Below are 27,425 nucleotides of genomic sequence, written 5' to 3' on the forward strand. Positions count from 1 at the left end.
GCACCTATTCCTCTCATATTGGAATATCTCCTCTCCCTAAAACAGCAGGGGTTGGCGATATCTTCAATTAGAGTTCACCTGGCCGCTATATCAGCCTTTCACCCAGGGGAACTCGCGTCCTCGGTATTCTCTAACCCGATGGTCGTTAGATTCCTCAAGGGCTTAGACCGGATGTACCCACAACAACTTCAGCCCGTCCCGACGTGGGACCTCAACCTGGTTCTCTCCAAGCTCACAGGTCCTCCATTCGAGACACTGGCCACCTGTTCACTTTTGTACCTATCCTGGAAGACAGCCTTCCTCGTAGCCATCACCTCAGCAAGGCGCGTTTCTGAAATCAGGGCGCTTACATCCGAGCCCCCTTACACAGTTTTCCATAAGGATAAAGTGCAGCTTCGTCCACATCCTGCCTTTCTCCCTAAGGTGGTTTCTCCGTTTCATATCAACCAGGATATATTTCTCCCGGTCTTTCATCCTAAACCACATGCTACTCGCCAGGATCAACGTTTGCATTCTCTGGACGTACACAGGGCCCTGGCTTTCTATATTGACCGCACAAGGCACTTTAGAAAGACGACGCAACTCTTCGTTGCAGTGGCCGACCGAATGAAAGGCTCACCGGTCTCCTCACAATGCCTATCCTCCTGGATTACGTCTTGCATCCGGACTTGCTATGACCTGGCAGGTGTCTCAGCACCGCACCTCACCGCTCACTCCACGAGGGCCCAAGCTTCCTCGACGGCTTTCCTGGCGCAAGTTCCGATCCAGGACATTTGTAGAGCTGCGGTTTGGTCATCAGTCCACACATTTACAGCTCACTATGCACTAGTGCAGCAGTCCAGGGACAATGCTGCATTCGGATCAGCGGTTTTGCACACAGCAATGTCTCACTCCGACCCCACCACCTAAGTTGGGCTTGGGAGTCACCTAATGGAATGGATATGAGCAAGCACTCGAAGAAGAAAAGACGGTTACTCACCGTTGTAACTGTTGTTCTTCGAGATGTGTTGCTCATATCCATTCCAAACCCGCCCCCCTTCCCCACTGTCGGAGTAGCCGGCAAGAAGGAACTGAGGGGGCGCCGGGTCGGCTGGGGTATATATTCAGCGCCATGAAGGCGCCACTCTAGGGGGCTCCACAGCCGACCCGCCGGTGTTGCTAGGGTAGAAAATTCTCCGACGATCGTGCACGCGGCGCGCGCACACCTAATGGAATGGATATGAGCAACACATCTCGAAGAACAACAGTTACAACGGTGAGTAACCGTCTTTTTTCAAAGTTGTATTGCTCGGTGGTCCGCACATGTGCTCTTGTATTGTCTCGTGGTTTCACCTGAGGCAGTAAAGAGCGGGGCGGACCGACAGCATCTCTAGTTCCTTCTCGCGGCCGCATGGTCCAAGTTGGAACTTCTGCTGACCTCTCATTTTTAGTGATGTATTTTCTGAAAATGGAAAAAAAACGAAAAAACAAAACCTGTTCATGCTTTTGCTCATAGTTAGGATTTTATTATTTTTTGTTCTTTGTAATTCCTAGCAATTTTTAAAATTAAAGATTTGGGATGCCACTTTGGATGTTTTTCCCGCCAAACAATCCTTCTCCCCCCCCCCCCCCCCCCCAGCTCCCGGGTCTGGGTATTGGATTATTCTGAAGACTCTGGAATTCAAAGTCTGTGCTTTCTGCTCTCGCTCATTTTCCATCAGAGACAAACACCAGTGCTGCTTGTACTCCTTGGGAGAAGCCCACGTTGCTTCCAGATGCAGTATCTGTCTCTTTCCCTGCCTGTACATGCAAAGGCTGAGCTCTCTGCCTCAAGAAGCACCTCATGGAGGTAGCCATGGGGCAGAAGTCGGATCCTGACTGGGGAACCCTCCCTTTGCCCCATACATTGGCCTGAGCAATCCAAGAACGCTTGCCCTACTCAGAGCCTCTGTCTGGATGTGCTGGTACCAATCCTGCAGACCCCGTTGTGACGTTGTGCAGTCTATATGGTTTTATAAAAACATGATAATAGGTGAATATAATGCAACTGGGATATGCTTCATGCAAAAGGTCTCTTGTAAGGTATCATTACAAAGCTTATAATCTGAGTGTGATCATCCTATTTGTATAAATGTACCACTCTTGTATCTAAAACTAGAAGTATAAAATATAACTCTGAGGGCCTATTGTAATTATGTGAAGTGTGGGCCATTAATGATGGTTTGGAATCTTGATGACTCCCATTAACAAGGACCATTGTCTGCAGATGGTTGTGTTTACCTGTGAATCTTTCTGTATATGTGTGTGCTGGCAAGTGGGCAATGAAGTCTTGCAGTGACATGTGATCATGTCACCTGAACTGGAATCCATCTTTAACCTGGTGCTTTTCCAATTGGGGGGGGGTGGAAACCCAGAGGGACAAAGGGTTCCCGCCTTATGCAAAAGATATATAAAGGGGTGGAACCAGAACAAAGGGAGAGAGGAGCCATCATGAAGAATCCCCTAGCTATCACCTGAGCTGGAACAAGAGCTGTACCAGGGGAAAGAATTGTGCCCAGGCCTGGAAGGTGTCCAGTCTGAGAAAAAACTTACTGAAGCATCTCTGAGGGTGAGATTATCTGTATTTAGTTTGATTAGACATAGATTTGCGCATTTCATTTTATTTTGCTTGGTGACTTACTTTGTTCTGTCTGCTACTACTTGGAACCCTTAAATCCTACTTTCTGTATTTAATAAAATCACTTTTTACTTAGTAATTTACTCAGAGTATGTATTAATACCTGGGGGAGCAAACAACTGTGCATATCTCTCTGTGTTATAGAGGGCGAACAATTTATGAGTTTGCCCTGCATAAGCTTTATACAGGGTAAAACTGATCTATCTGGGTTTAGACCCCATGGGGAGTTGGGCATCTGAGTGCTAAAGACAAGCACACTTCTGTGAGCTGTTTTCAGGTAAACCTGCAGCTTTGGGAGAAGTGATTCAGACCTTGGGTCTGTGCTGGAACAGACCGGAGTGTCTGGCTCAGCAAGACAGGGTACTGGAGTCCTGAGCTGGCAGGGAAAGCAGGAGCAGAGGTAGTCTTTGCACATCAGGTGGCAGCTCCCAGGGGGTTTCTGTGATTCAACCTGTCACATCCGTGTCGGGGACAAGCCATGAGTCATGGAAGCATGCTCGTAAGCATGGCAGTAAGTCTTCCTCTAAATCCAAGAAGGATGCTACATTGTCTAAATGTTCTGGCCACAGAGGAGCTACGCACTCCAAGTCGTACAAGAGTGATAAGAGGCTGCACCGCTCAACAGATCTGCTGGATCCGGTGCTCCTCCTGCTTCAGCTCCACTGGCATCCCGTGAATTCAGTCCTGAGACAGGTGCCTTTACCAGTTCCAGTCCCATCAATAGACTGGATACCATTGACTTTGGGGAGACTCGGAAATGCTCCAAGCCCTCATGAACTGTTGGCCTGGGAAGGAGCTAGGTCTCTGTGTGTTCCGGTGCACTCACCTCTGTAGAGGGCTTCATCTCCTGCATTACATCCACCATCTGCTGGCCAAATCTTTCTAACACATCCCATTCTGATGGCTTTGTCGGCATCGCCATTCTTACAAGACTCCAACTCCTTTGAATCTGAGGACCCGGACGTTCAGCACAGTCCACTGCTTCTGTTCCTGAAACAGGACTACCAGAGTTCCAATGACTCTGTGGCATTTTCCTCTCTTGCCTTACCCAAGAAGTTGATATCCGGCTCCTTGGGCACAAGTACAATAGCAGCAGGACCAACCGGCGTGGCCATATTGGAGCTCATGGCCCCAATATTCGCCTTTGGAATGGTCTCATTTGGCTCTGGAGAACTCCCCTGCTTCATCGCTCCACCCTTCATCAGATAGACATTTGAAAATGGGGTTAGATGTTGCGCCGATCAGCCTGGCTCTGATGGTACTGGTGGATCTAGAGAGATTCCTTTTGTCATCTCCAGACACAGCTTTCTCATCATCGTCTTTCTCCCCACCAGATGACTATCTATCATCACTTTCAATAACTAAGGCTGCGAGTGTGTCTCGGAGGTCACAGAAGTCACTGATTACGTGACTTTCTGTAACTTCTGCAGCAGCTGGTTCTGTCTCTCAGGCAGCCCTTGGGCCAGCAGCAGCAGTTTGGGTGTGTGGCAGGGGGCTAGGGGCAGGGGGTTGGGGAGGCACTTATCTCGGGGTGGGAGGCTCCCTGGCTCCCACTGGCATGGCCCCCCCTGCAGCTCCTAGACAGTGGAGGGGCTGTGGTGGGGCCGGGGGGTCTTTCGTGCTGCCTGTGCCTGCAGGCCCTGCCCCCGCAGCTCCCATTGGCTGCGGTTCCTGGACCAATGGGAGCTGCAGCAGCCAGTGCTTGTGGCGGGAGCAGCGGAGCCCCTGCCCTGGCCCCTGTGCCGCCTAGGAGCTGCAGGGATGTGGAGCCGGATAGGAAGCCCCTGCCAATCCCCCATCCCTAGTGGGGGTCCCGGACCACCGCCCCCAAGCACCCACGGCCCCGCGCCCAGGTTTTAGTCATGGTGGGTATTTTTAATAAAGGTCATGGACAGGTGAATTTTTATTTACGGCCTGTGACCTGTCCATGACTTTTACTAAAAATACCCGTGACTAAAATGTAGCCTTATCAATAACTCCTATGGAGAATAGCCAGTGCTCTTGAGAGCCCACTGAAAGAGGTGCAAAACAGTCAGCACCAGTTACTAGACATTCTGCACGCATCAGCACCAGCAAAGGTGGCCTTACCAATCAACAGTGCCGTTCTTCAACTGGGACATATTGTTTGGCATACCTTGGCTATATGTGCACTGACCCTGAAAGGGTCTGAGAAAAGGTACTACGTCCCCCCAAAATGGTAAGAATTTTTATTTTCACATCCTTCACCTAACTCCTTGGAAATACAAGCTTCGTCGGAGCAGACCAAACAATGCCACCCATGCTCCATCCCAGCAGACAAGAGGGTAAGAGACTGGACCTCATGAGTCGAAAGATCTCCGCAGCTAAACTACAGTTCCGAATCTCTAACTGCTTGGCACTGATGGCCAAGTATGATTTTTATAAACTATGGCCAGCTGGAGGAATTTGCAGATAAACTACCTCAGCAGGATTGTAGTCGATTCCAAGCAATTTTACAGGAAGGCAAGTGGGTTGCCAGGTCCATACTTCAGGCAGCAGTTGATTCAGCAGACTCATCCTTGTGTGTATTGGGGACTGGAATTGTCATGAGGAGGGAATCCTGGTTACACTCCTCAGGTTTCTCTAGAGAGGTGCAGAACACAATCCCTTTGACGAATTGCACCTCTTCAACCAGAAAACTGATGATTCCTTACACTCAGTAAAAGACTTTCGAGCCACCTTACGATCCTTGGGCATATGTATACCAGCACCAAAGAGAAAATTTTATTGCCCACCTTCAGCCCAATGCTATAAAACGCCACACTTCTACCACCAGCAGGCCTGTGAACCTCCTCAGAAGTGCCCTAAGGTACAAAGAGCTGCCTGTCTGTTCTGGCAACACAGACCTCTGAACAACACACTCAGTCATCACGAAAGCAGTATTTCTTAATGCACCTAGAAAGCTGTCAACCACTCTGTACACCAGCGCTCCTACCCTCCACCCCTCTCGGGGGTAATCTCAAACTCTTTCTACCAGCTTGGAGATCTATAACAATGGACAAGTGGGTGTTGGACATGGTTTGACGCATCTACATCAGAGAGTTTGACAATACCTGCTCCATATCTCCTGCCCCGAACTCCCTCAGATATCCCTCTCATGACAGTATTCTTACCCTAGAGATGGAGTGTCTCCTCCAAACAGGAGCAGTGGAGCCAGTCCCTGCAGCCTTTTGGGGCACAGGGTTCTATTCCAACTATTTCCTGGTACCCAAGAAGAAAGGGGACAGGAGACCAATCGTGGATCTCTGACACCTGAACTGTGCGATTCACAAGCCAGAATTCTGTGTGGTCACACGTGTGGCTATCATTCCTGCATTAGAAAAAGGCATATGGTTAATGGCTCTCAACATGCAAGATGTCTACTTCCATATCCACATACATCAGGCACACAGAAAGTTCCTGGGTTTCAAAGTGGGGCATTGACTCTTCCAGTACAGGGTTCTTCCATTCGGACTTACCTCCTCCCCATGATTTTTTGCAAAGCTTTTCTCTGTGGTAGCGGCTCACCTTCAACATCGGGGAATCCTTGTCTTCCCATACATGGATAACTGGCTGCTTGCAGCATGGGTCAAAGAGGGAGCTCGAGCATCGATGTCCCAGCTTCTTCTTCTCCTCTCCTCCCTAGGAGAGAGCATCAACATCAAAAAATCAAATTTTGCACCCTACTCAGTCCCTGGCATTCATAGGAGCTTCCATCGTCGCAATGTCTGCATGAGCTTCTCTGCCACACAACAGATTCCAGAGCCTACTGGACCAAATAGTTCTGATAACCTCTAACCCTTTGGTCTGGGCCAGGACCTGGCCTCTCCATCCTAGGGCACGTGGCGGCATGTGCATACGTCACGCCTTTCGCCCACCTGCACCTTCACTGTCTACAGCTATGGCTGCAAAGGGTCTATTCTCCAATGTACCACGGACACCATGCTTAATGTTCTTCTGCAGGTCATCTCTTCTCTTTGGTGGTGGACAAACCTGCTACAATTCTGCTCCAGGATGCCCTTCCTCCCATCCTCGCCGACTGTTACTGTCATAACAGATACATCACTTTCAGACTGGGGTGCTCACGTTGGAGTCCACAAGGCACCTGGACCATGCAAGAGGCCAGGATGCACATAAACATACTGAAAGTTCTGGCAGTATGCTAGGCATGCCATATGTTCTTACCAGCTATCCACTATTGCCACTTCCCTCTCATGTCCAATAACACCACCACAATATACTACATAAACAAAGGGGCACGTGGTCCCCGCACTGCGTATGGAGGCAATTAACCTCTGGGAATGGTGCATTACACATCATATCCTTTTGTCAGCAGCCTACCTGCCTGGCACCCAGAATATGATCAGATTCTCTCAGCAGGAACTTTGCAACCGACCACGAATGGGAGTTGCACAACATGATAGTTGCGGACATCTTTGGTCGCTGGGGTACACCAATCAGAGACCTCTTTGCATCATACACCAACACCAAGAGCACCCAATATTGCCACTGGGGGGACTTTGTGACGACTTATTGGGTGACGCTCTGGTCGTCAGTTGGTCAGACTGGACGACCTATGGCTCCCTTCCCCTACCCCTGCTGGTAGTTCTCTACAAACTCCGGTGGAGGAGCACAACAGCCATTGTGATTGCTCTGTTCTGGCCTTGGCAATTCTGGTTCCCTCTTTTTCTCTGTATGTCGAAACAATCTCCACTTCCGCTCCAGACATTTCTGGAAATGCTGACACAACAAAATGGAAGACTCAGACACCCACATCTACCTACACCTGAGGGCATGATTTTTTGATGGACACCTGCATTAGCACGAGAATGCTCGTTGACAGTGCAAGACGTCCTCTCCAGTAGCTGAAAGGACTCCATGAGGTGATTCTATCAGGCCAAATTGGCATGTTTCACCGCCTGGGCCTAACAGTAAGGTCTTGCCCTTGAAGCTGTGGGCATCCTCATGCTCTTAGACTATTTCCTCTATCTGAAAACCTCAGGACTCACACTCAGCTCTGTCAGAGTGCATACAGATGCCATTAGTGCTCTCCATCCTCCGGTGGCAGGAAATTTGACTTTTACCCACCCAATTCTGGAAGGGCCTTTTCTGTAAATATCTGCCCCTTCAACCTATCACTTTCCAATGGGACCTCAACCTAGTCCTTACCTCTTTAATGAACTCTTCCTTTGAACTACTGGCATCCTGTCTCATCTCTCTCTCCTCTTTCTGAATGGCGTTCCTTCTTGCCATTACCTTAGTGGGGCGCGGGGGGGGGGGGGGGGGGGGGGTTGGTGAACTGGGAGCCATTATGGCAAACCCTCCTCCTCCTCCTTTCACCTCCTCTTACGTAGACAGGTAAGGGTGCCTATATTTTCATACCTGTTGACCATTTCTACTTTGAACTCTGCAAATAAGAAACCAGATATTGAATATTTAGTTTTCAGTATTGGTTATTCGACACCAAGTTCTGGTTTTGGAAGAACCTAAAAAAGTGAAGTTATTCTTGGTTTTTATTCTGCTTGAATACTATCTCTTCCCCTGAAGAAGGGAAACCTTCCCCAGGAAGGCCAAGCCTCACAATTTCAGAAATACTATTCTAGGGACCTCAATTAGGTTCCTGCATGGGGATCTAGTATAAATGAGCTCAGTGGTTCCATTGTAGTACTCATTATATGAACCACACGCCATAGTTTAACACTGTTCAGTGTGGCACTTCATGCGATTGTTTCCAGAACTACAATATAAAGATGGACAGAGTTGTGTGGGGGAGAATTTGGAACAGTGTCCATCTGGCTCTGCAGGTTTTCCATTTTCCTGACTATCAAAACAATAAAGTTAGATGTGTTAAGGAGACATTTATTACTAGTAAATTTCATATTAACGTCAAGGTAATTACCCCAACACCTTTAGGAGGTAAAATCCTCAAACAGACCATAAAATAGGGATTTTTTTTTTTAAATACTACTTGTCTTTGTTTCAAGGATTCCTTATTCCAGATGATGTTCTTGCATTTAAAAACTCCTTAAAGCACCCACATCATAACTGTGTGATACAAACTTATCTCCTGTTTTTAACATGCATGAAGCGGTTTTATCTTTTGTGACGTTAATCTTCCAAGATCTAATTCTGATCATATTTCAAATGCAAAAATGTTTCTTTTTTTTAATGAAAATGATTGGAGGGTTTTGGGTTGGTGAGAACAGAATATTAATCAAACAAAGCCTACATGGAAACTGTTGTCTATCCTGAGGCTGAATAAATACCACTTCATGGATATTTGAGCAGTGAACAGTGTCCCGCAATTGGCTGGATTCATGCTCTCAGGCTAGATAGCAACCTCAAAATGTTCTGCTCATTGGAATGGCTCTGATACCACTCCTTCTCGTTCCCTGAAAACTGCTTTCTCCAAATCCTTTGCTTATGTTGAAATTCGTCAGGAGATTGGTCAGGAGTATGTTCTGTTTCTTCACCTACCATATTGTGGAAGATCATCCTTCATAGAACAGAATGTAACTATTTATAGAGTAAGTCACTAAACTCTAACAGTTGTTAACAAAACCTTGTGGTCAGTGGTCAAAGGCTGCTGGCCAATTTAAAAGAAATGTCATGGACACTGCATGACATAGGTCAGTGGTCAGGAGACTATCAATCAATGAGATTTGTGCAATCTGTGTCAGCCAGGTCTAAAGCAAAGCTGAAATGAATAGAAGACATGTAAGAGCCTTAAGTGACAGCAGAGTTGTTGCAGTATAGTCTTCTTAACCATCTTTCAAGAAAAGGGTGAAAACTGTCAACAGGTAGCTTTGTTGCTAATGGTCTAATGATTACTTTTTGGAGGTGTTAACAAACTTAGCTGAGGAAAGACTCAATACTCCTTCATTTGCATTTACAAACGGTGGGGGCAAAGCTCCAGCTTGCATGTCAGAGCTAACCCAAGTCCAGTTTGTATGCCTAGCTTCTTTAAGCTCTGTTTTTTGTGGTATGGATTTAGGAGTGTGACTTTGGAGTGTGGATAAGATGAAGTTTCTGCCAGCGCGTCTCCTTTTTGGTGTGTTCTTACTGCTATTCTGGACTCCCCATCACCATGTATAATAGTAGAGTTCCATGTTACTTGCAACAAAAACCCTGCTCATGAATTGTAATTTTGGTGCCATTGTTAAAAGATGAGTTTCACAAGCTTTTTGATCAGCTTGCATGGAAATACTCCGTAAAGGATGCATAGACTGTTAATGCAAAGAGGGTTCCATCCTTTAATTTTCTCTGTCAACTTGTGTTATTGTTTGATAAATAAAAAAATGCGGGGGGGGGGGGGGAGTTGAATGTCAAAGTATACTAAAAAAGCACTAATTCGAAACATTTCTTCCTCTGTGGAAGAAATTTATTGCTTTGTGTTTGTCTTGATTTTTTTTAATACTTAAATATAATCTTCAAGCACATGAAATGCTATTGTACAGCAGAGTTCAGAGGTAGCAATTTTTGTTTTTAAATACCTTTTTTCCCAGTCAGAGACATGAAAAGGAATACTCTGACAATTTGATATTGTCTGTAATTTTGATGCATACTATAATAGAATCCGGTAATGCCACTGATGTCAGTAGCCCTGTTGGCTTCAATGCGACTGCTGATGTAAATGAAGATTACTTCTGTGAATGAGTGTTTGATGGACTGCGTTCACCGCTCCAAGGAAAAAACTATGGAAAAGAAATCTCTAGTCCTGGAAAGAATCTGATGAGGTTTTTCAGTGTATCGGCTTGGTTTAAACAAAAAAGCAGGCCAGAAAGAGAGAACTGCCTTTCTAGTCACTTAAGGACTTCTTGGACCCACATTATCAGATTCCTCATCTGCAAATGATCATGATGGATAGCTGAGGCCCAGAGCAGCTAGATACTGTCTCCTTGAGCTACAAGCCTGTTCTGCACAGATTGCTGCATGCTTCTTTTTCTTGGTATTTACAATGAATAGGGGAAGGCCCGTTTTTGTTCTTTTTCTTCTCTGGGATAGAGGAATCCTGAGCTCTTCATCAGTTACGTGACTGGGAAATTTGAGACTGCTGAATACCTGCATGAAAATATAATTTTTGAAATGGTTGAAATCCTGCAAAGCGTCTAGGTGACATTTTGACTTGTGCCTATCACAGCAGTCATTTAAAGGGAGTTGAATTGGGGAAGCATTGTTTCTATTTCCTGCTGGCATGGTACCCTCTACTCTCCTACCAAGCTGATGTGCTAACATAGTTAGGCCTAATGTGTTATACAGAGAGGTCTGAGTATGCATTCATCCCACCTTCTACTTTGTGTCATGAACTGTTTTTCAGAAATTGCACTACCAGAAACTGTGTTTTTAATTTGTCACATAAACAGTATATTGCTTCAGTTTTAAGGCGGTCTGTACCTCTCTTCATACGCATGCAGTAACTCGCACTGATCCTTTAGAATGGAACCAACTACAATATATGTTCCATTCAGTAGATGCTATCATAAGCCTGAAAGTGAGAGTGGAGAAGATTGGAAAAGTGTCACATGTTCTATTTTATAGTAGTAAACCTATCTTCTATTGATGTGTGTACTAATTCCAGACTGTTCCACTCAGAGAAAGAATGTAACAGCTGCACCATTACTGCAAATCTATAAAAACGTGTCTTTCAGTACAAATTAATGCTAGAAAGACTATTGTTTAAAGAAAGCTGTTCCATATTGCCCTGCCACTGTGACTCAAGCGTAACCTGAAGGCACTCATAACATCTGGGCATGAAAAGGTAGTTCAGTTTCCACACCCATTGGCTTCTCTGTGTAGAGTTGTGAAGAATGCTATTTGTACTGGCAGAATTGTGATGAGAACACCTGTTCACTAGAAACTGGACTGCAGCCATCAACTCATTTCACACAGAACAGCAAGCAGCCATCAGATGGTCATGACTGTAAGTTGTTGTTGACATAGACCAGATTTAAATCAATGACTTATTACCAATCCCATGAAATGCTTAGTCCCATTAAGAAGTGTTATCTTTAACAATCTGGTTTACAGTAAATAGCGAGACACAGAAGGCATTGAGAGTTCTTCCTTGTTAGTTTGTTTTCATAATTGTAAGTATTTGTTTAAAATACAAACATTGACTTTGTGGTCTCAGTTCAATCCCTAGGGGCCAAGAATCCACATTACAAAAAGCACTAGCACATTTGGCAGTTTTAGCAGAGAGGTAAAAGAATGAATGGACTTGAATTCTGAACTACTTTCTCACCATAATGTATGATCTAGTACCTCCTGGTTATGTTTCAGGTGTGTTGGTGGGGCAATAGATGGCAATTTCCTCTTCCTGCTCTGGTTCAGCAAACCACTTAAGCATGTATTTAATCCCATGTTTAGGAGTTTTGTTAAAAAGAGACAGTTAATTAACACATGCGCAAGTGCTTTTCTGCTGAATTGGGGTCCCTGCAATGCTGTCAGTCAAGTAGCCTTCGTGATCAGTAAACTGTACTTTAATTTTTTTTAAATGCTTCTGTTCCTCATAAAACTGAAATGTAGGAATTATGATGCTAAGCCAAAATCTTCACGCAGCTTCTAAATGAGAATAAATGTCACTATAACCTGACCTACAAACACACAGTCATCTGTGTATTCAGTAATGGGACTAATGAAGGGAAACTTAGTGTGCAGAGGCGACTCTACAAAGAAATTAAAACTTTTGCAAGTAGTGATTTAGTGTTTTATGCACAAAATGCTGTGTAAGAAGATATTGATAGCGACATATCAGTAAATGAAGTTAGAATGATAATTTTAAAAAACTGTTTTCTTCTCTTCATGCAGGGACCTGAATTGATGAATAAATATGTTGGTGAATCTGAACGAGCAGTGAGAGAGGTAAGAAGATGCTAGTTGCGAGTCAGGGCCCATTGCATGTTGTGCTGGATCTATGCTCATTTTTCAATCTCTCCTATGTTAATAATACATTGTCTGGTTAACCTTAAGCTTTCAAAAAAAAAAAAAAAACCCTAACCAAACAAAAAAAAACCACTCTCCCTTTGACCAGGGATTTTGAGGAGAAATGAAATTTTTTTGATTTTGAGTTTTGTTTGCTTTCTTTGTGTTTTTATTTGCTTTTTGCTTTTAGAAAGTTAGTGGGGTGTGTCAAAATCAGGCTTACAGTGAAAGTTGCTATTGAAGCTACATTATATAGTATGATATAACTTAGCTCCAAAGTAAGTCCACTTTTAAAAAGCGGCTACAAGATGTTATTCTTGGCCCGTTAGCTTTTGGAGTTAGAATAGGATGTTTGAATGCATGACTTTTGTCCAGCAATTCTCCCACAGCCCAGTAAACTATTTTATTGTTGTTTCTCTAGATCTTCAGGAAAGCCAGAGCTGTCTCACCTTCCATTCTTTTCTTTGATGAAATAGATGCCTTGGCAGTTGAAAGAGGGAGGTAAGGAATGCTTTTACAAAAATACTCAACGTTCATTTCTGTTCTGATAAGTGACTTTAGAAATGGATTTGTTGAGATCCCAGGTTTGTCTTTCTATAATTCCATATCATATGTGTACCCTTCTCAAGTAAAAGGAGTTCTTTCATCACTGCCAGTCCAGCATACTCAACCTGGCATCTGAAGGCAAGGTGGTGGTTTCTTCTTTTCTCACATCATTACCAGTAATAAAGATTCTCACATCATTACCAGTAATAAAGATTCTGCAGAGCAACTCCATATCCTTCAGTTCCCTTCAATGGCAGGGATCTGGACTACCTGCTATTTAGTATCCGGTCTTGTCCATTGCTAATTTCTGAGTTCCATTAATTGCACTAAACCAAAGAGAGTTCAGAAGTTTGTCCTGCTAAAGAAGGGTAGAAGTTTTTAGTTGGTGTAATTTACTTCCTTATTTCAGTCATAAGTCTGAATTTAAGCAGCAGAGTAATTCCACTGAAGTCCAGTTGAGGTGCTTTGCTGGACTGGGGCCTTGATGGAATGATTTCGAAGCATCTATGTCCTTAAAATGTAAAGTGAAAAAATCCTGTGTTGCTGAGCAATAATGCTAACAATCTTTTCATAACGTCTTGCACTAAACCAAAGAGAGTTCAGAAGTTTGTCCTGCTAAAGAAGGGTAGAAGTTTTCAGTTGGTGTAATTTACTTCCTTATTTCAGTAGAAATAGTATATTTTTTTCAAATGTACCTACTTCCTCTTATAACTTAAGCTTGTGCAATTAGATTTGCTATGGTTTAAATTATTTAAAACAATTTCTTCTCATTAGTAGCCTGTGTGGTACTTGTTGCATGTTACCTTCTCCTCATTCATACAAATCCAATCAATTTACTGGGCGGTACTTTTATTATGATCATACTAGCCCCAAGTGTTGCCAATAAGGCCTGGTTTACACTTAAAACTTTTACCAGCACAGCAGTGTTGGTCAGGAGTGTGTGTGGGGGGGAAAAACACCCACCTCTAGTGACATTAGTGTCGACAAAGCCCCCAGAGTAGATGCAGCCATGCTGACAGAAGAGGGTTTCTGTCAGCATAGGTAACATTGTTCAGGGAGGTAGTGTTCCTACACCTGCAGAAAAACTCCTTTCTGTTGGCATAAGCTGTATCTACACAAGGGACTCTGCCAGCATAGCTATACGGGCATAGGCTCTCTAGGTAGACTTAACCTAAGAGTTTGACTTCGGTGAGAGAAGTGGCAGGCTCTGTATCCATACCAGTTTCTGTAGAGGATACCAGAAAAATGGGAAGACAGGGATAAAAGATGTCAGTGGGACTCTTCATCAGTTTCAATACATTGTTTAGTGTGTGGTGGTAACTTGTGTTGAATACAGCTATATTCTAAAATCATTTACAAATAAATCCGTATTTTCTCCTGAAATTTCAAAAGTTGGCACATGGTACAAGGCTTCCCCATCAGTTTCCTTCTCAATATATAATTTCTGCAACTAGAAAATTTGTAAACTTTCTAGAAATGTTAACAGTACCCTAATAAATCATTAGAATCACCAGCCTTCTTATCACAATAGATGTGCAAAAAATGTGTCTTGGAAGAAAGCCAAAATAACAAATCTACCCATTATAGAATTGTTAATATATTTAATGTTTAGAAAATCTACTTCAGCAAGAAGAAACTTTTTTGAAGAATAAAGCACAGTAATTTTTTAACCAGCCTTTTCAGTCTACGCCCTGAGGCTCTGAGGTTTTCTGGATTCTTTTAGGGGGTAAATAACCCAACTTCTCTTACCTGCAGGGGAAAAAATCGCCCTGGGACAACTTGCTGAAATATGTGGTATGACCTGCTGTAGTCATGTTATATTGGAGACATCTGTTTTTGGAGCTTTAAAAAGAACAGGGTGGGACACACAAATATTTCATTGTCAAATCTGAAGCAGATGGGAGGTAAAATATGTAGCGGAGTTCTCATAAAATTCATCTGAAATTAAACAATGTAGGAAACCAGACAAGGCACTTATTAGAAATAGCCTGTTTTTACAGGCTGATTTTACACAGTAGGAATTTGCAAATGCATTGGAGATGCTAACAATTTGCAGCCTCTGGAGATCCATTTCCTGTACCATTACTAACCATACTGAAGGAAACACCTGTTTATGTTGTCCCCCTCTTCTCTTAGTGAGTTGAATTGTTTTTCTCTATCTCAGCAGTACAAAATACTATGATACAATTTTTGTAAGGATTTTTTCCCTCTTTTTAAATTCTGTTTACAAATTGTCTTATTTGTTGACTCCATTTGACCAGAAAATGAGCCAGATCCAAGGAGCTTGGAGGCAGGTAACCTCTTCTGGTTCTGGGAGACATTTCTGTGGCAGAAGTATGTCTCCATAAACAGACATAGGGAATCATAAACTGTTAAGGTAGTTTTTTGAATAGTTAAAAATAGTATCCACAAATGGAATAATACTTAAGTTTTTCTAACTAATCCTCACAATACAACTAATTAGTGTTCTCCCCAATTTATAGATGAGAAAGTTCAGGCAGAACGACTGACCTGACTAAGGCCCAAAAGCAAGAAGCACTATTAGAACCGGGATTAAAATTTAGAAGTTCCTGCCTTCTATCCCTTTGTTGAGACTATTAGACAATGCCTCACATAAATATGATTGCCCAAATTAAGATACATAGTACTGCAGTGTTACTGCATCTCAGTGATTTCCACATTGTGTATTAAACTATGGGATTCTGGATTAGCAATCTAGCATTCGCTCCCTACTGTGGTTCTTGGTAATTGTTTAATATTACAGCAGAGTGCTGTAGAATGCTCCTTATTAAGACTGCATTACCTTTACAAAATATACTAATGAACAAATGCAAAGGAAGTAGAGAGAAAAACAAAAAAATTAGGCGCTGGAAGGATTGAGATTGAGTTTTAAATATATATCCATAGACACACATGAAGGGGAGGAGATAAATCTATAGATACGTGAAGGGTGTAAACAACAAGGCTGGGGAGGAATTACTGAGGACATTACAAGGGGTTATGAATAGAATAATGAAATTAAATTAAGAAAGGGAAAACTTCTACTGAAAAACATTTGTTTGACAGTGAGATCTCTTATGCTGTAGAACAGTCACATGGGAAAGTAGTGGCAGGTTATTGCTTGGCACATATTAAACAAAACTGGACAAACCACAAATTTATGTACAACAAGAGCACTGGCAGAGAGAAGGACTAGATGACATAATAGATGTTTTCCACCATTCCATGGTTCTGACTAACTCTAGGTTCCATTAGCTAGTTATGTTTTTTTCTAATGTCTGTAAAATGGTGTTATGACTGTTTGCAGAAAAGACTACGACATTAAGGTCAGAAACACATTACTGGTCCAGATACAATAGTGAGCAAGGAATGTTTGGTTCCAAGTAATCCTTTCCCCTTTCAAAGCTTAAAACTCTTAACAAAGTGCATAGCTGCAGAGAATTATGGGTACTTGTTATTCCTTGGTATCCGGACTATGTAAAATCTAATTCTTCTGGCCATTAGAGGTTGCCAACAGGAAATGGCTTGGTAATCAGACTTGAAAGTGATGAATGAACATGGCTCTGTGTAAATGCAGCACAGACACTCTGTTTGCCGAATTTAAGAAATCTGTGTTCTTTGGAAATGGATTATTGTTTATATGTGTAAATTTTTAGGATTTTTGGGCAGTAGACTTATTTGTTCCTTTTCCTGCTTTTCTGAAGCAAGAAAACTTTTTCCCCTTGGCTGCAAAATCTTGTAACATAAGACATAAAGCATTGTAGGCTGGAGTGAAAGACACTGTTAAATTCCTTTAAAAAAAAAAAAAAAAAAATCAATGCTGTGCATTATAAAATCAAAGGCTAAGATAGTTATTAGGCTAGCAGTTTTATTTGGGAAGGGGCGGGGTGATGAGGAGAAGGAGACCTCGGCACTTCCTAAATAGCAGCCAATCCAAGGAGTAATATAGCAATGATATTTGGGGGACATGTTTTTTTCCCCCTCTCCTCTGTGCATAGACTACATTAAAATGACTAAACCACGGTGGGAAGATAAATCTATAAATTTATAAGCCACAGTTTTCAAACCTATAGATTTCAATGGGAGCTTGGGTTGCTCAGAGTCTATAAAACCATGTACTCTATTGAAATGCCAAAATATGGGTTTAGAATCCTAAATTTAGGCGTCCAGGTTTGAAATTTTTTGTCCTGGAGGAATAGAATCTTCTGTTTCCAGTGTGTGGCATCTCTGGTTTTAATAACAAGAGCTGTGTAAATCTTCTGTCTTTTAAACCAAAATTGGCTGTCTTTCTGAAAGACCATGCTTTAGCACAAACACAAATTATTGGGCTTGCAGAAGTCCCTGGGTGAAATCTATGGCCTGTATTATGCAAGAGGTCAGCTCAAAATGCTACCTTCTGGCCTTAAAATGTGTGAGCTGGATGTGTGCAGGGCAAAGTGCCCTAAAATAGGTAAAAGGTTCCCAGCAGAGAAGTCTTCCTGTGTAGGGTGAATGTCCACTAGCACACAGTTGCTGGAGATGGCACAGACCCCCTCATCTGCCCCCATGTCCCATTACTGGTGTAAAAGGATGGGAGGAAGCCTGGAGGTGGAGGGGAGAGGAGGTGTGGAAGAGCAGAGCTCAACTACACTTGAACCTCTGCTGTTGTAAGGGATGTTCTGCCAGCAGCGTAAGTTGCAGCAGGACCGCTCTTGCTTTAACTTACCCTGAGAGTGGGTAGCCCTGAATCGGGAGACCCTCAACTGATTCACTGCCACTGCCATTCTCTAGCACATCTGAGCTGCATTCGGATGCTGTGGAAAATCAGGGCCTTTGAATTTCTGGCTGTTAGCTTCAATTTAGAAAGAGTGGCTGGAGAAATAGGTTGGCTCCTCTGAATGAGATTTCTAGCAGAACGAAGGTTCCAGGCCTAATGAGGATTTGTAAAGGGCTAAAGTTTTCTTTGTTTTTTTTTTTTTAAATAACTTCAGAAAACAGGGCACGAGTTTACTTTGGAATAGCAATATTTACAAGCTGCACCTCTATGTTCTCAGTAAAGTTAACTACTAAAGGCTCTTGTCTAGCATAAATACTCTATCATGTATGCCATGTCTTAAATAGTTTTAAATACTCTATCTGTAAATTTCACTTCTAATTTTAGCAGACTGCATATTTTTAACTCTGTAATTTGAGCTCCCCTTTCTCTTGAAGGCAGTAGGAGTGTTATTGACGTGAGTGGATTGGACTCCTAGGCCCTGACCCGATAATCATTTAGCCCATGAGTAGTTTAACTGACTTCAGTGGGACTACTCACATGGGTAGTTAAGCATGTGCTTTAGTGCTTGCAGGTTCAGGGCCTTAGTTTTTATAAATGTATTTCTTTTGGAAGAAAAAGGAGATCTAATTGTATTTAGAACCAATTAAATATTTTAGGCTTAGTTTATAATCCAGCTGGAAGTACATTGGCATTGTATTTAAATATTGATATAATACATGGCTCTAAAAGTGAAATCCAGACTAGTTATTCACATTCTAGTCTGTAGTACTTCCAGATTAAACTTTAGTTGCTTCCATGGTAGACATGATTGATTACAGTTTTCAACTTGATTAACTTTCAGGAATGCACAGAAGGAGAAATGCTGAGGAAACGGAATGAAAGGAAATGGAAAATGTACTATGCATCAGGTTTCTTCTTTTAAGACCGCTGCAGTGCAGACAGAATAACAGAATTCTAAGTGTTAGCATCTTCCTGTTGTGCCTAGGCATTTGCAGCACAGATGGGAGAACAAGGTTTATAACCTCCCCTCAATACACATGCAACTACTGTCATGAGTAGACAAGGAGATATAAATGGTCTGGGTAATATCTTTTGGCCAACCACCTAAATAATTATGAATTCAGTGTGTATGATCCATTGGAGGGAGGTCTGAGGGTATCCTCCTGCAGGAAATTCTAACTATTTGGTGCAGTCTGGATCATTTCAAAGGCAAAAACTGTGCTCTGCAGGAACCAGCTATTGCCTTTGTGTATACAACTCCAAAGTAATTCTTAAAAAGGATAGTTTCTGTAAGTGTGCATGTGTATATACAGTGATATGTACACAGAGACATAATGGGTTTTATATTTTAATGTAACTTTTAGAATTAAACTTTTTTCCGTACATGGTGTTCTTTCCCTTATCTTTCCCTCAGTCTTTCTTGTATTCCCTGGCAATTCTCTTCTTCCCTGTTTCTAATCTCCCTTTCCTTCCTCATGCTGTCACGCTACTTTTCCTTTCTGGTTTGTTCTCTGTCCTTCCCTTTTCTTTTTCTGCCTTCAGTCCCTTAGGCCTGGTCTACACTAGGCGTTTATGTCGAAGTTAGCGCCGTTACATCGAATTAACCCTGCACCCGTCCACACCGCGAAGGTATTTAGTTCGACATAGAGGTCTCTTTAATTCGACTTCTGTACTCCTCCCCGACGAGGGGAGTAGCGCTAAATTCGACATGGCCATGTCGAATTAGGCTAGGTGTGGATGGAAATCGACGCTAATAGCTCCGGGAGCTATCCCACAGTGCACCACTCTGTTGACGCTCTGGACAGCAGTACGAGCTCGGATGCTCTGAACTGCCACACAGGAAAAGCCCCGGGAAAATTTGAATTTGAATTCCTTTTCCTGTCTGGCCAGTTTGAATCTCATTTCCTGTCTGGACATCGTGGCGAGCTCAGCAGCACTGGCAACGATGCAGAGCTCTCCAGCAGTGATGGCCGTGCAATCTCAGAATAGAAAGAGGGCCCCAGCATGGACTGATCGGGAAGTCTTGGATCTCATCGCTGTGTGGGGCGATGAGTCCGTGCTTTCCGAGCTGCGATCCAAAAGACGGAATGCAAAGATCTACGAGAAGATCTCTAAAGACATGGCAGAGAGAGGATACAGCCGGGATGTAACGCAGTGCCGCGTGAAAATCAAGGAGCTGAGACAAGGCTACCAGAAGACCAAAGAGGCAAACGGACGCTCCGGATCCCATCCCCAGACATCCCGTTTCTACGAGGCACTGCATTCCATCCTCGGTGCGGCCGCCACCACTACCCCACCAGTGACCGTGGACTCTGAGGATGGGATAGTGTCCACGGCTGGATCCTCGGACATGTTAGCGGACGGGGAAGATGAGGAAGGAGATGAGGAGGACGAGGCAGTCGACAGCGCTCACAACGCTGATTTCCCCGACAGCCAGGATCTCTTCATCACCCTTACAGAGATCCCCTACCAACCCTCCCCAGCTGTTACCCCGGACACAGAATCTGGGGAAGGATCAGCCAGTAAGTGTTGTAAAAATCTAAACATTTATTTGTAACAGAACAGGAATATTAACAATTAAAAAAATGGGTTTCTCATGATTAGTTTGATTAGCTTAACGGTTCAGTCATGGGCAGTGCAACTATTGAAAAAAAATCTAGCAATGTCCGGTTTTGCATGATTGTCCTGCCCAAGCCGCTCTACTGGTTAGTCACTGCTACAGCAGCTACAGTAAAATGCGGTCTATATGTCCGGGGATGGAGCAGAAATCCTCCTGTGACATCTCGAGGAAGCTCTCCTGGAGGTAATTGGAAATCCGCTGCATTAGGTTCTTGGGGAGAGCGGCCTTATTGGGTCCTCCGTAGTAGGACACGTTGCCACGCCACGAGACAAGCAAGTACTCTGGAATCATTGCTCTGCACAGCATGGCGGCATACGGCCCTGGTCTTTGGAGGCTTTCCCGGAGCATTCGCTCTTTCTCGCTGTCAGAGATCCTCATGAGGGTGATGTCGCTCATGATGACCTGCTTTGAATGAGGTAGGGGAATGTTAGTGTTGGGACTGCTTTGCCGTTCCTTTACAGAACTGTAACCGCTGGTTTGCAGCCACGCGGTGGAGGCGGGAGAGGGGCAGCCGAAAGGGATCGTTCCCGGGGACAGCCGCGAGGGTGTGGGACAGGAGCAGACTTCCTGCTTGCCGAATTGCTGGCAGCAGGGACCGACATTGATTTCAATGTGAAATGAGGCCATTGCTAATATTAAAGTTTTAAGCTGCCACAAGTCTACGGCTTACCATGTCTGCCTGCAACAGAAATTCCGTTGTCCTGACACGGTTCTCAAATGTGCTGTAGAAGACCCCAGGCACTGAATGCGAAGGCCGAGAATTTGACCTTGTGCTGAGTGCGCATGTGATAGGTGCTGTGCATGGTCTTGTTCACAGAGAAAGACTATGTTCTTTGTTCACAACTACATTTATCTTTCTGAGGAATTCACTCCCTTTTTCCCATTCCCACAGCCCCATCTGCGACTGTCTCACAACCTAGCCTGTCATCACACTCCCAGAGGCTAGCGCGGATTAGGCATAAGAAGAAGAGGACACGGGAGGACATGTTCTCGGAGCTTATAGCCTGCTCCAGAGCCCAGGCAGCACGGCAGACCCAGTGGCGGGAGAACTTGACCCGAATGCACCAAGCCAACATGGATCGGGAGGAGAGGTGGCGTCAGGAAGACCAGCAGGCGACTCAAACCCTGCTTGGACTAATGAGGGAGCAAACGGACATGCTCCGGCGCCTTGTGGATGTTCTGCAGGAACGGAGGCAGGAGGACAGAGCCCCGCTGCAGTCCATCTCTAACTGCCCTCCCCCGCCACCAAGTCCCATACTCCCCTCACCCAAAGTGCACAGAAGGAGAGGCGGCAGAGTCCCTGCTAACTCTCACTCCACCCCTGCAGAGAGCTCGAGCAGCAGAAGGCTCTCATTCCCCAAAATTTGACAAGTTCTTTCCTTCCCGCCTGACACAAGCCCCCGTCCAAGTTTCACTTTCCCAGTTCCATGTTTGGTTGATAATAAAAAATACGTTTCTGTTAACTACTGTTTCCATCATGTTCTTTTGGAGGAGGGGGGGATAGGGGGTTGGTAATTCGACAGGACAGTCACCTTTGGCAGGGTATATAGTCGGGGGCAGGCACAGCAGCAGGGCACATACATAGTGCAGTGATGCAGTGACTAGTTACCCTGGTTAGTCTGGGAGGTTGTTTTCATGTTATGTGGTGGGGGGTGGGTTGCTCTGTGACTTTGTGGCAGGGGAGGGCAGTTACAGATCTTAAGCGGCGGTCCTTAGGCAGGATCACAGAGCCACACAGCAGGGGATCTGTAACCGTCCTCCCCCTGCCACAAAGTCACATAGACCCCCCCATACACACAGTCCCTATCAGGAGGGGTGACAGGCTCCGTTGAAACAACCATCCCACCGCAGCGGAGCCTGTCAATCCTTGAGTTTAGAAGCTGCATTCGCGCCACTACAGTACACCCGCTCCGCACCACAGTCTGCGTCCCAGTTTTAAAAAATTCCCGCGAATACAGTATTAAAGAAAACGGTGTGCTTTAACAAAGTAGAACTATTTTTATTTTGAAACGTGTGTTGGAAGTGGGGTGAAGGGGGTATGTAACTGGATAGGATAGTCAACATTAACTGGGTAAAGAAACGGGGGCAGGTTTAGCTTCTCAATACACAAACTTTAAAGTCACAGGTTACCCTGCTCACTCAGGAACTTTGCTTTCAAAGCTTTCCGGATGCACAGCGCTTCCCGCTGGTCTCTTCTAATCGCCCGGCTGTCTGGCTGTGAGTAATCAGCAGCCAGGCTATTTTCCTCAACCTCCCACCCCGCCATAAAGGTCTCCCCCTTGCTCTCACAGAGATTGTGGAGCACACAGCAAGCTGCAATAACAATGGGGATATTGGTTTCGCTGAGATCACAGCGAGTCAGCAAGCTTCTCCATCTCCCCTTGAGACGGCCAAAAGCACACTCCACCACCATTCTGCATTTGCTCAGCCGGTAGTTGAAGAGTTCTTTTTCAGTGTCCAGGGCGCCAGTATAGGGCTTCATGAGCCAGGGCATTAGCGGGTAGGCTGGGTCCCCGAGGATGACTATAGGCATCTCCACATCCCCAAGAGTTATTTTGTGGTCCGGGAAGTAAATACCTTGCTGCAGCCGTCTAAACAGACCAGAGTTCCTGAAAACACGAGCGTCATGAACCTTGCCCGGCCATCCCACGTAGATGTTGGTAAAACGTCCCCTGTGGTCCACCAGTGCTTGCAGCACCATGGAAAAGTAGCCCTTTCTGTTAATGTACTGGCTGGCCTGGTGTTCCGGTGCCAGGATAGGGATGTGAGTTCCATCTATGGCCCCACCGCAGTTTGGGAATCCCATCGCTGCGAAGCCATCTATGATGGCCTCCACGTTTCCCAGGGTCACTACCTTTGGCAGCAGTACATCAACGATTGCCTTGGCTACTTGCATCACAACAACCCCCACGGTAGATTTGCCCACCCCAAACTGGTTCGCGACTGACCGGTAGCTGTCTGGCGTTGCAAGCTTCCACAGGGCTATGGCCACTCGCTTCTGGACAGTCAGGGCTGCTCGCATCCGGGTGTCATTGCGCTTCAGGGCAGGGGACAGCAACTCACAAAGTTCCAGGAAAGTTCCCTTCCGCATGCGAAAGTTTCGCAGCCACTGGGATTCATCCCAGACCTGCAGCACTATGCGGTCCCACCACTCAGTGCTTGTTTCCCGTGCCCAGAATCTCCTTTCCACGGCATCAACATGACCCATTGCCACCGTGATGTTCTCGGCGCTGGGTCCCCTGCTTTCTGAGAGGTCTGTGCTACTCTCAGACTTCAGGACATCACCGCGTTGACGTAGCCTCCTCGCCTGACTTTTCTGCATCTGCCTCAGGGAAAGGTGTATGATAAGTTGCGAGGCGTTGAGAGCGGCCACAACTGCAGTGATGGTTGCAGCAGGCTCCATGCTCGCAGTGCTGTGGCGTCCGCGCTGTCACTGACTAGAAAAGTGCGCGAACTGATTTCCCGCCGGCGCTTTCAGGGAGGGAGGGCGGGAGTGATGGACGGATGACGACAGTTACCCAAAAGCACCCTGGACACATTTTTTTTACCCAGAAGGCATTTGCGGCTCCACCCAGAATTCCAATGGGCAGCGGGGACTCCGGGAACTGTGGGATAGCTGACCACAGTGCACCACTTCCAATGTCGACGCTTTCCCCGTTAGTGTGGACTCACAAAGTCGAATTACTGTCCTTAGTGTGGACACACACGTTCGACTTTGCAATATCGATTCCAAAAATTCGATTTAAGTAAAATCGAACTACTCTCGTAGTGTAGACAAGGCCTTAGAATGAATGTTTTGTCTCTTATGTACTTTCTCCTTCTCCCCAAACATATCATCTTGACCCATATCCACTCCTTTCACATGCATAGATGTCCACTAAGCACCACCTCACTTCACTAGTTCTCTTCCCAATCACACACTACTCCAATCCACTCTTTTCCCCTAACCACACTTGGTGAACTGTGTCCCCCCTCCCCCGCCAAGACACAAACACGTCCCAATCTAGTCTGTTTTCTCCCTCTCTGCAAAATGCACTTGGTATCTTCCCCCACACACACTCCCCCCACCAAATCCATGCTGTATATTTCTCTCTGCTCTGCTGCCAGCAAAATCAATCCTGTATATGTCTCTTATTTCTCCACTCATTGTCCTTATAATATCTTTTGTGAGTGAGCTGAGGTGGGGAGAAAAGTCCAGGCTGAGAGAGGAGTGCTGGGAGAAATCTGGTTTCCAGATCTCTCTGCGGCATAGGAAGGCTGTAGGGAGCACAGTCTTCTTCTCCAGGCCAGGGAAACAAGAGGCAAAGTTGTTCACAGTCTCTGAGGCCTGGTCTACACTACGGGTTTAGGTCGACTTTAGCAGCGTTAAACCGAATTAAGCCTGGACACGTCCACACAACGAGGCCCTTTCTTTCGAATTAAAGGGCCCTTTAAACCGGTTTCTTTACACCACCTCCGACGAGGGGATTAGCGATAAAACCGGCCTTTGCGGGTCGGAATTGGGGTAGTGTGGACGGAATTCGATGTTATTGGCCTCCGGGAGCTATCCCACAGTGCTTCATTGTGACCGCTCTGGACAGCGCTCTCAACTCAGATGCACTGACCAGGTAGACAGGAAAAGACCCGCGAAGGTTTGAATTTCATTTCCTGTTTGCCCAGCGTGGAGAGCACAGGTGACCACGCAGAGCTCATCAGCACAGGTAACCGTCATGGAGTCCTCCCAGGATCGCAAAAGAGCTCCAGCATGGACCGAACGGGAGGTACGAGATCTGCTCGCCATATGGGGAGATGAAGCAGTGATAGCTGAACTCCGTAGCAGTAAAAGAAATGGAAAAGTATTAGAAAAGATCTCCAAGGCCATGAAGGACCGAGGCCATAACAGGGACACACAGCAGTGCCGCGTGAAAATTAAGGAGCTAAGGCAAGCCTACCACAAAGCCAGAGAAGCAAACGGAAGGTCCGGGGCAGAGCCGCAAACTTGCCGCTACTACGCGGAGCTGCATGCGATCCTAGGGGGTGCAGCCACCACTACCCCAACCGTGTGCTATGACTCTCTCACTGGAGAAACACACAGGGAAGACGGTTCGGGGAACGAGGAAGATGACGATGGAGGTACTGTAGGTAGCTCACAGCAGCAAGGAAGCGGAGAAACCGGTTTCCCCAACAGCCAGGATATGTTTGTGACCCTGGACCTGGAACCAGTAACCCCCGAACTCACCCAAGACCCTCAGGGCACACAGGAGACCTCTGGTGAGTGTAACTTTGTAAATATTTGTAAACATTACAAAAAAAAAGCAAGCAAGTCTGTTAACGTGTATGGGGATGGGGCGGAAATCCTCCAGGGACATCTCCAGAAAGCTCTCCTGGTTGAAATGGGGTGATTTTATTAAGGGGGACATTCAGAGGCGCCCGTTCCTGCTCTTCTGACCAGAAATGTTCCCCGCTGTTAACCACGCGGTGGGGGGGAGGGGTGAAGTGATCATCCCAGAGAATCGTGTGTGTGTGTGTGGGGGGGGGTGGTTTACTTGTGTTTGTGCCGCATGTTAACCGGGAAACCGCAGCCCCCTCCTTTTACATTGAAACCCCATTTTAAATGGACAACCCAATTCATCCTTGATATGGGAAATGCGCTGCTGTTTGCAACCTTTCCCGCATGTTAAGAAGGTTAAAAAAGCCAAAACACTGTGGCCTACGATGGCTGCCTGCAAGCCGAAATATGCGACCTTGTAATGAAAGAGTGTACCCATTGTTCCCTAAAATGTGTCCTTTTTAACCACCTCTCCCTTCTCCTCCACCAGCTGCAAATGTTTCTCCTTCGCAGAGGCTCGTGAACATTAGAAAGAGAAAACGTAAGACGAGGGACGAGATGTTCACGGAGCTGCAGATGTCCGCCCAGGCTGATAGAGCACAGCAGAATGCGTGGAGGCAGTCAATGACGGAGATGAGAAAAGCCCAATATGAACGAGAGGAGAGGTGGCGGGCTGAATCGCGGGAAGAACAGAGCAAGTGGCGGGCTGAAGACGATAGGTGGCGTCAGCTTGCAGACAGACGGCAAGAGGCAATGCTCCGTCTGCTGGAGCATCAAAGTGATATGCTCGAGCGTATGGTTGAGTTGCAGGAAAGGCAGCAGGAGCAGAGACCGCCGCTACAGCCCCTGTGTAACCAACAGCCCTCCTCCCCAAGTTCCATAGCCTCCTCACCCAGACGCCCAAGAACACGGTGGGGGGGCCTCCGTCCACCCAGTCACTCCACCCCAGATGATCGCCAAAGCATCAGAAGGCTGGCCTTCAATAAGAGTTAAAGTTTTAAAATGCAGTGTGTCCTTTTCCATCCCTCCTCCCCCACCCATCCCAGGCTACCTTGGCAATTATCCCCCTACCTCTGTAAGGAACTAATAAAGAATGCATGAATGTGAAAAAACAATGACTTTATTGCCTCTGCAAGGGGGAGGGGAGGGTGGGGTGGGGTGGTTGGTTTACAGGGAAGTAGAGTGAACCGGGTCGGGGGGGGGGTTGGAGGGTTCATCAAGGAGAAACAAACAGAAGTTTCACACAGTAGCCTGGCCAGTCACAAAACTCGTTTTCAAAGCTTCTCTGATGCGCACCGCGCCCTGCTGTGCTCCTCTAACCGCCCTGGTGTCTGGCTGCGCGTAATCAGCGGCCAGGCGAGTTGCCTCAACCTCCCACCCCGCCATAAAGGTCTCCCCCTTACTCTCACAGATATTGTGGAGCGCACAGCAAGCGGCAATAACAATAGGGATATTCTTTTCGCTGAGGTCTGAGCGAGTCAGTAAGCTGCGCCAGCGCGCTTTTAAACGTCCAAATGCACATTCCACCACCATTCGGCACTTGCTCAGCCTGTAGTTGAACAGGTCCTGACTCCTGTCCAGGCTGCCTGTGTACGGCTTCATGAGCCATGGCATTAAGGGG

General features: G+C 45.6%; 1 protein-coding gene across 6 annotated transcripts in view; it reads left to right on the plus strand.

The window, feature by feature from the left end:
- SPATA5 (spermatogenesis associated 5) overlaps positions 1 to 27,425 on the plus strand; it is a 306,473-nt gene that overhangs the window by 66,811 nt on the left and 212,237 nt on the right. For 4 of the 6 annotated variants that reach the window (XR_008445214.1, XR_008445213.1, XM_054030920.1 and 1 more), the window contains exons 12-13: positions 12,461 to 12,514; positions 12,996 to 13,075. Coding sequence is in view for 4 of the 6 variants with exons in the window: in XM_054030920.1 (XP_053886895.1) it covers positions 12,461 to 12,514; positions 12,996 to 13,075 (134 nt within the window). In the remaining 2 variants the exon portion in view is untranslated. Of the gene's footprint in view, positions 1 to 12,460; positions 12,515 to 12,995; positions 13,076 to 21,388; positions 21,971 to 26,294; positions 26,392 to 27,425 lie in introns of those variants that run through there. The other 2 variants (XM_054030923.1, XM_054030924.1) reach the window with 2 other exon arrangements.

Source organism: Malaclemys terrapin, chromosome 5 (genome assembly GCF_027887155.1).
Source record: "Malaclemys terrapin pileata isolate rMalTer1 chromosome 5, rMalTer1.hap1, whole genome shotgun sequence".
Classification (NCBI taxonomy): domain Eukaryota; kingdom Metazoa; phylum Chordata; order Testudines; family Emydidae; genus Malaclemys; species Malaclemys terrapin.